The sequence below is a fragment of the Eimeria mitis genome, genomic scaffold (genome assembly GCF_000499745.2).
Source record: "Eimeria mitis Houghton genomic scaffold, Emh_scaff1708, whole genome shotgun sequence".
NCBI lineage: Eukaryota > Apicomplexa > Conoidasida > Eucoccidiorida > Eimeriidae > Eimeria > Eimeria mitis.
Window position 1 is genome coordinate 153 of NW_013570024.1, and position 9,301 is coordinate 9,453.

The 9,301-nt window shown below is 54.4% G+C and overlaps 1 protein-coding gene across 1 annotated transcript; it reads left to right on the top strand.

Annotated features, from left to right (window-relative positions):
- Positions 1-6,703: 6,703 nt before the first annotated feature.
- On the top strand, positions 6,704-9,041 carry EMH_0042210 (uncharacterized protein; the record flags this gene model as incomplete). Its single annotated transcript, XM_013495712.1, has 3 exons — positions 6,704-8,024; positions 8,286-8,621; positions 8,884-9,041. 3 exons carry the CDS (start codon positions 6,704-6,706, stop codon positions 9,039-9,041), a joined length of 1,815 nt encoding a protein of 604 aa, XP_013351166.1.
- Between the last annotated feature and the right edge of the window lie 260 nt (positions 9,042-9,301).

The window sequence follows — 9,301 nt, forward strand, 5'->3', positions numbered from 1 at the left end:
CCCCCTGGCGGCCTGCGGCGCGGTAGATGTTAAACTGCTGAGAGAAGTAAGCAGCAGCAGCAGCAGCAGCGTTGACGAAGCAAAACTCTGCATATATGGTGGCGCCTTGTTTGTATAGAATGTAGGGTGTATAGAAAGTTGTTATACTTTTGTCTCTTTCTCTGTCTCTGCATGCATGCATATCTATAGGGGGGCTTCTTCATCTCCTTGGCGGTCGTTGTCCGCGCTGCTGACGGCAGCAGCAGATGGGCTGGTGGTGATGCTCTGGAGAGGTTTCTCTTTGGTTTGGGGGGGGCCCCCCGGGGGGCCCCCTCTCGCCTAGCTGTCCCTTGGCATCTACGCGCGAAGAGACAAGGAGAGTGGCTGCTCCGGCAGCAGCAGCAGCGGCAGCAGCAGCAGCAGCAGCAGCAGCAAGCAGTTGCTGCTGCACCTGGCTCCCAGCTGAAGCTCTTGCTGTCGGATGCAGCCCTGGAGAGGCACAGACAGACACTGCTGGCGAACCTAGAGGGCTTAGACGGACAGTTCTCCTCGCAGCAACCAGCCGCATGCAGCAGCAGCAACAGCAGCAGCAACAGCAGCAGCAGCAGCAGCAGCAGCAGAGGGAGAGGAGGAGAAGGTCTGGCTCTCAAGCCCAGGACGCCGGCGGAGTGGGCTGCCCCCACCCGTTTGGTATTCAGCGAAGAAATTTGGCGGCGCAGCTACAATTTCGGGCGGCTGCACGAAATGCTTACAAACATCAGGTCAGTGGCTCCTTTTTTTGTCTCCTTTTTGTCTCCTTTTTGTCTCCTTTGTCTCCTCTTTGTCCCCTTTGTTTGTCTCCTTTTTGTCTCATCTTTGTCTCCTTTCTTGTCTCCTCTTTGTCTCATTTGTTGTCTCCTCTCTGTCTCCTTTGTCTCCTCTTTGTCTCCTTTGTCTCCTCTTTGTCTCCTTTGTCTCCTCTTTGTCTCCTCTTTCTTCTTTGTCTCCTTTTTACCCCCTTTCTCTTCTGTCTCCTTTGTCTCCTCTTTCTCTCTGTTCCCTTTACCCCCTCTGCCCTATGTGTCTCCTCTGTCTCCTTTGCCTCTTCTGTCACCGTTGTCTCCTTTTCTTCTTAGCCCTCCTATATGCCGTGTATAAATCCATAAGGAAATGTTCGATGGTGTTGTTCTCTTCTGTCTCCTTTTGTCTCCTGTTGTCGCTCTCATTGCTGCTGCTGTCTCTGCTGCTGCTGCTGTCTCTGCTGCTGCTGCTGCTGCTGCTGCTGCTGGTTCAGGTGTATCTCCTCCTCTGCCGTGAGGGCGTTTTTCTATGGAGAAGTGCTGGGGGGCCCCTGGCTGTTGGTGGAGGCCCTGCCCCACTGGCCCGCCCCCGTCCCTTCGTCTCCTGAATTTTTGTTTTATGAGCGAGCGGAGTCTCCGCTGTCTCCTGGGGCTGGAAATGTTGCTGCAGCCCCACAGCACACAGCCCCAAACACACGCACGCACTACAGACGCCATCCTGTAAGCTCCTTCTGCTGCTGCTGCTGCTGCTGCTGCTGCTGCGTTCCCTGCTGCTGGTGCTGCTGTTCTCGCTAGGGGCTGCTGCTGTTTTCCCGGGGGGGTTGTGGAACGGGGCTGCATGCGCATGCAGCACCAGCAGGTGGAGTTGCATGCATGCATGTGTACATGCATGCACGGGGGGTGCAGCAGCAGCCCCAAATATGTGCGTGGGTTGTGCGGGTTTTGTTTTGTGGTGTATATACAGGGCATGAGGGCTGCAGCTGCTCATCCTCTGTGGCGGCTGGAGGGGTCGTGGGTGCAGCTGGAGCCTTCATCTGCTGCTGCTGTAGCAGTAGCTGCTGCCGAAGCAGCAGCAGCAGCAGCAGNNNNAAAAAAAAAAAAAAAAAAAAAAAAAAAAAAAAAAAAAAAATAGAGACAGAGATAGAGACAGAAGAATGTCTCCTCTGAGGCCCCAATATACCACACGCAAGGGCCGCTGGCTGTCTCCCCGCCTGTGTGGTGGAGAGACACAGCAAAAAGTAATATACACTGGCTGCTCCCCCCCGAGCTGCTCGTTAAGATACCTTGGGATGAGAGGAGACGCCAACTCGAGTTAAAGGGAGTCAGGCTCAGCTGCCTAGTGCACTGCCTCCGCCCGGTGCATGCAGGTTGCAGACTGCGCCCACAACCGTGGGGCTTGCATGCATGCAGACAGCCAGCTAGGCATGCATGCATGCATGCATGCATGCTCGGAGGGCTGCAGGGTGTGGGGCCCCTCGGGGCTGGGCCAGCGAGCCATTGGTCTGCCTCAAATATGGGCAGGCCTGTCTGTACACTGCTGACATAGCGGAGAGCTCAACCGTGCAGAGCGGCCAGAGCTAGCCACAGCTAGCCATAGCTAGCCAGAGCTAGCCGCTCATGCCTGCGGGGCAGGGTGTGGGGCTGTGGCCGGAGAAGGCCTCAACGTAGTCGCTGCAGTGAGGACGGGGGCAATTGGCCATTAGCCTCGCTAGTGCTTGTACAGTCCTGCATGAACTCCTCTTGCTTGGGGAGCGCTGATCATAGCTCCATGCGCTCAAAGAGTGTTCGTAGATTGGGGTGTATAGGCAGCGCACTCGCCCTAGAGCCCCTTTAGACATTACACTAGAACACACTGCACTTAACCCCGAGAAGAAATGCTTAGCAGGATATATCTCTGCTAGATAGCCTTCTGCTGCATCGCCTGCACCCCATATTTTTGTGTGAAGACTTGTTAACCCCTGAGCAGTGGATTCACGGCGGGATGCACGCACCCCGTTCGGCCGCTGCGGTGTATAGACACGGATACATTGTATGGCGTGTGTGCCTGGATACGCCAAGAAGCGGTGTATGGGCTGGCGGTGGAAACGCGCTGCATGCGACCGTCTGAAACGAAGGAAACAACAGAGGGGTGGGGGCACAGGAAACTGTTGCTTCAGCTGTAGAGGGGAGGCGCCGCTGCGGGAGCAGGCTGACTACTCACCCCATAGATACTCGCCGTATAGCTGCTCACGCTTTCGGGTTTCTTTGCCTGTCCAGTGCCTCCACTAAAGCAGAAAGGGCCAACAAATGTCACAATTGAAAAGGAGGTTAAACGTTATTCTTCTCGCTTGTGTTGCGTCGGAGCGGCTGGCACGCCGTGCTTGTGCCTCCTAGCCAACTCCAGCTGCTAGGTAGTTAGCTAGCTTTCCAGCACTTGAGTGCATTGCAGGGCAGACGCATGGGCGGGGCAGAGCTGGGTTTTTTCCTTGGGCTTTCCCCCAGCATTCGTTGCTCGCGGTGTATGTTGATCTCCTCCATCCGACGGCAAAACTCTGCCTGTTGAAGTTTAGCAGTTTGAGTATTGGAATTGCATCTGTTTAGCATTGAGCTTCACCTTAGTGCGGTTTTGATAGCACAGGCTGAGACAGCATTGCAGGATGCCACTCCTTTCAGCTTCATCTGATCGTCGATGTTGAAATAAACAGAAACAGAATATATCCAGAATATACCATCGACTGCCTGTTACGTCTGAGGCTCTATAACATAGCAACTCGCTAGAAATCATCAGAGTTTCAGTTGGGAAAGCTTTGCTGAGAGGCTTTTACTGCGCATGGCCCAGGCGCACCGCCTGATAAACTAAGTCGGTGTTTTCAGGGGTCGCTGCTGTACTCTCTGAATGCTAGAATACGATCTGGTTTCCGGGTTTTCTCGTTCTGCCAGTATTCGGTGAGTCAACGAAACAAGGGTTGTTGGTGTTAGCGTATACTTATCGGGAGTGGTAGTATATTCAAAAACGCTGAGGTATGAGTTCACAGAAACAATGGATCTCCCCTTCACTCAGCTTCCAGTATTTCTATGATCGATAGCGTGAAGGCCTGGGGCTGCTGCTTCGGACAGAGCATGATCCAACTATGCTAAATTCCACGCCAAGAAGCCACTCTCCATGTAGCGCGTTCTCTCTGAAGTCGGTCCATGCATATATACTTGAGTGGAGCCCGGATACTGAGGAGCAAGTTGTTTTAACAGCTGACTTGCGGCAGGAACTGGATCGAGCTACCTTGCATCTCTAGACAGGCTGCCTCCCCTCCCCAGCACCCCAAGCCTTTTTGGCTGCTGCTCCAGGATGAACCAGAGCAGAGAGGAGAGCAGCTGCTATTGGGGGTACTTGCATCTCAAGTACTTTGACACTCCTGCAGCTCACAATTCTCCTTATTCAAGTTTATGGACTCTTGTAACAATTGATGGCACCGCATGGTTCATCGGGGTAAGCCGAGCAAGCAACCAGCCTTACCCCCACATCTGGACTGCCTGGGGCTCAGTATTAAATATTTGTGAAGGCATGTTGCACACACACGCCAAAACTTCGGCAAATTTCCTCTTCCCGCATTCGGGTGGTTGACGAGGATCTGCCTCTAGGATACAGGCAGCCACAGGTTACGCACAGCTACGCATAGGAACAAGCCCAGTACCCGTATCCCACCCAGCTGAACGTCTCTTCAGAGCGAAAACATACATGAAAAATTTGTATGCTTTTGCTGATCGTGCAGGCTGGACGTGCACCGTGATGCGGGGGCCACGGAGGAACTCGTCTGAAGAGGGGCTCAGACTTTTCTATATACCTGTTGCTCGACGCCAATTATATTTATGCTTTGCTCAGTGTTCTTTCCTCTAGATATAACACTCTCGACGGCGCTCCTGGCAACCCCTGCATTTTTTACTATTTTTTGGCTGGGTGGCTCACCACCCCCCGCCTACACGCGTTCAGTGTGCGCCTGCTGCGGCTTAGTCTATACTTTTATTTCGGTTGAGATGCTCACTTAATAACTCGGATATCAATCCGGTACCACGGAATTCAAACCAGTGGCAGACTCGGGATTACAACACCATGCGGTCAACAGGAGCTGCAACAACAAGAGCAACAGCAACAGCAGCTGCAGATCCTCCTGCAGCAACAGAAGCTTCGGCATCCACACATGTGTGTTAAACATGCGGATTTTTTCAGTCTTAGACAGCAGAATCAGCTTTTGTTCCTCCGTTGGCAGCAGCGGTTGCTGCAGCTCTGCGCCCACCGCCGTCGAAAATAAAAACAAACTAATATGCAGGCACTAGTGTTGCGGTTCTGCTTCCGTGGATGGTTGGGTTTCCTCTGTTTCAGTAGTAATGGAGGCGCGTGTCGCCACTGCTAGTCCTTTGGCTACTGCTGCTGGTGTAGGCAGTTAGTTCCTGGGCATACGCTGCTGGCAGTGAACGTTTACTTGCCTGCATCCTGGCTACTGAGGGCCAACTAAGTGTTGAAACATATTCTATAGTGTCAGTGCATGCATGAACACGGGGTTGGGTATACATGCATTTGGGCCCTCCTTGTAGCAGGAGTTGAACTAAGGCCCGTTGTGATTGTACGCCTCCTCCCCTAAGCAGCAGTCCAGGCCTCTTGCCGATTCGCCCTGGATGACGGAACATAACGTAGAGATCAGCTCCCGTTTGGGAAATATTATCTTTAGTCTTCTGCAGCTACTGCAGCTCACAGGGATCCTCTGATAAGAAGAGGCTCTCTCGCTGCACTTGCTTCATCCAAGTACTATTGTCACCACACCATGTGTTGCTCCAGGTGTATAAAGAGCAGAGACCCAGATTTGGGAGCTGTAGCTGTACCAGCATGCTATTGATAGTCTTTTAGTTCTCTATAGGTTCCGCACCCCATCGCAATGCGATGGCAACCCCACGCAGTAGACACAGCTCACGGGCTGCGGACATGAGAAAGTTCATGATGCTCGTAAATGAATTATTGTATATTTTCTAGAAAAGGGTTGGTGCACAGGAATCGGTTTGGGTTGGCATGTTCCTTGCTGCAACAGCAGCCCAGCCGAGCAACCACCACACCAGAGCCTGCGTGTACAGAAACTGATCTGAATTGGGTAAGGAGACGCCTTTTTTACCCGTTTTTTGCATCGAAATACAATATATATGGAATAATTCATCAATTTAACAACAAGTTTCGTCTCGTGAGGCTAAGTAAAGCGGCGAAGAGCAGAACGATGTGCGGCGTTTCCTCTTCCGTTTCGGAAGTCTGCACACTGCCTCCATCGGCGATCTGTCACGTTGGCGGTGGAATTTTGCTTTTTCTTTCAAAAATTTTAAATTTATGTGCATTATTTTTCCCTATGCAACGACGAAGCTATGCAGGTAAGCCCCATTTATGCAAGGATCAGCCCTGTCTAGGCACCGCCGTTGCTGTACACCCCGACCCGGTTTGAATCGGGGAGGCGGCTACCCACCATCCGTCACCTCTCGGGCTGTCGTTGGTGTTTGCGGTCTTGGTCGATGGTTTTTTTGTTGTTGTTTTTGGTTGCTGCTGTATTGTGTATTCCGCCGAAGCATCTGGGGGCTTGTATACCAACGATAGGGGCCTTTTCCTTGGGCCCCTTCCTCGGCTCCATCATGCACTCTCCCACGGGTAATGGTGTTGCAGCAGCTCGCAGCAACCGAAGAAAACACGAACTCTGGCAGCGCCTCATTCTTACATCAAAGGCGCCTGCTTTGTCTGTCTTCGCAGCGGTAGACGTACATAAATGCTCGTTACGTACATAATAAATGCTCGCTTGGGGGTTTCGGCTGTCGGTTGGTCGCCCAAGAATAGTCAAAGAGTGCGTAGAGGGGCCCGGATGGAGCAGTTCCTGAAAGGAAACTGACTCAATCGCCATTTTTATTTCAAGTTAAGGTCTTCATTTTTACAGACATCCGAAAACATGTTCTACGTGGCCGAACGCTTCTTCTCCGTCATTTGGCTGCTCAACGACGACAACCCAGACATGTCTATGCTGGACCTCATCTGTAACAGGGTGCCCACCAAGCGGCGGCAGAAGTCCACGGCCCTGCAGAAGCAGCAGCCGCAGAGGCAGCACCAAGAACAAGATGAGGGGGAGGAGGAGGAGGCCCCCGAGAGTGGGGCATCAGAAAGCAGCGGCGCCAGCAGCCCCAAGTACACTACCACCAGCAGCAGCAGCAGCAGCAGCTACACCAGTAGCGGATCTGGCAGTGTATCTTTGTCTCCAAGGAGACACGACACCGTCGAGTCTCCGAATGCCGCTGCTGCTCGCAAGCATGTGCAGCAGCAGCAGGAGCTGCTGGTTGCCTGCCCTCCTCCTGATCCGGGGCTGATGCCGCTGCTTGACTTGCCTCCGCCTGCGACGGCCAGCTGCAACAACCTAGCAGCAGCAGCAGCTGCTGCTGCTGCTGCAGCGGACGCCGCAGCCCGCGCTGCAGCCCTCAGGAGTTGCCGCTCGGCTGAGGGGCCTCTGCTTTCTTCTGGACCTTCTTTTCTTTCTGCCTCCCCCTGTGGCTCTGGTACCAGGGGTAAGAGCTATGGAGAAACATCAGGCTTGCATGCAGCAGAGAGCATGCCAAAGCCTTGTTCTGCTGCTGCTGCAGCTCTGGGCTTTGTTTACTTCGATGAGATGGGTGGTCTTAAAGGGGCCTCCTCGAAGCTGCGCGGCCAGCCGCAGCAGCAGCAGCTGCAACAGCAGCAACAGCAGCAGCAGCAGCTCCAGAGGGCCCAAGGCCCTGGATTCGCCGCGCAAAGGCGAAGGGTAAAAAGACACACACAACCCCCCATGCAGCCGCAGCAAGAGCTGCAGCAGCAGGCCCTGGCGCACATGCTGCCGCAAGATGGGTTGCCGCAGCAGCAGCAGCAACAGCAGCAGCACGCAGTTTCTGCTTCTCACGGGATTCGCTGCAGGTCCCAAGGAAGCCTTGCACGCGCTCCAGAGCTTTCGCGGCAGCACTGGCAGCTGCAGCTGCAGGGGCAGCTGACTCCTTGGCAGCATCAACAGCAGCAACTGCAGCAGACAGAACAGCAGCAGCAGCAGCAGCAGCATCAGCAGCTGCAGCAACAACACCAACTGCGCCCAAATGATTCCTTTCATCGCAAAAATTCTTTTCCATTTAGCAGATCTGCTTCTTTATGTGATCGTTCATTCCGCACAGCAGCAGCAACTGCAGCAGCAGATGCATGCGGCCTGCTGCCTGACTCAACAGCAGGAACAGCAGCAGCACCACCATGCCGCCATGGTGCTGCTACCCGCAGCTGCTCGCGATTGGATAGCGACCGTGGGCTGCTTCGGTGGAGCCGTAGTTTAGGTTCTTCGCAGCACACAAGCTGCTGCATTTACAGCGGTAGCAGCTGCTGCAGCAACTGCCTAAACTACTGCAGCAGCAGCAGCAACAAAGCGCTGAGCTACCCGAGAAGCAGCAGCCCTGGTGTATATGGTCGCCACCGGCCTAGTTCGTATATGCAGCGCCGCAGGTACTCAACAGTGTGCTGGCCTGTAGACAGGGCAGCAGCAGCAGCAGCAGCAGCAGCAGCAAGGACTGCTGCTGCGGTGGGGGGACAGCCGCACCCCCCCGGTTGCTGCCGTGCCGCTGCAGCCTCATGGTGGAGGCAGCAGCATGAGGAAGCAGCAGCAGCTGCTGCTGCGGCGGCCAGCAAAGCTGCTGCAAGGGCAGCCTCAGACGTGCTGAGCCTGTACCGCTCAGCGGGGGCGAGCAGCAGCGCAGCAGCCGCAGCAACAGCAACAGCTGCAGCAACAGCAGCAGCATCCGCAGTAGCAACAGCAGGAGAGGAAGGTCCTGCTTCTTCTGGCGCAGCAGCAGGGCTGTCTATGTCTTGTCAGCATTTCCTTCCTTACAGCCGTTCTTCCTCTTTGCATGCACTGCAGCAGCAGCAGCAGCAGCAGCAACAGCAGCAACAGCAGCAGCAGCAGCAGCAGCGGCAGCGGCACCGTGCCTTTTCAAGCCGATATATTGGGGAAAAGGCCAACTGGAGACCCTTCTCTAGCCCTAGTCTGTCTCCTTGCGCTGCTAGGAACAGATCGCTGACAACAGCACGAGCGAGGGGTGCTTCGCCCCTGACGCGCTCTGCTCTTGACAGCGGTCCAGCTAGCTGCAGCAGCATCCGACGCTGCTGCTGCTGTAGCAGCAGCAACAGCAGCAGCAGCAGCAGCAGCAGCAGCAGCAGCAGCAGCAGCGGACGCCATACGCATCCCGGACATGTGCAGGGGAAGCCCGCCTCTACACCTGTACCGTTAGCCTGTCCCAACGGAAGAGGGATTCACCACTGCATGCATGCAGTAGCACTTGTCAGTAGAGGGTCATCCTTTAATTAACTAGTTTCTTGATTTATATATTCTTTATTCTCGGTAGCTGCGGTTTCTCTCCCTACAACACCACCGTTGCTTGTGCAGCAGCAGCAGCTCCTGTAGTTGCCTTCTAGCTAGCTAGCTAGCCAGGCTCCCGTCTGCTGCATTGCTACTTAGCTAGGTAGCTAGCTAGCTAGCTAGCTAGCTAGC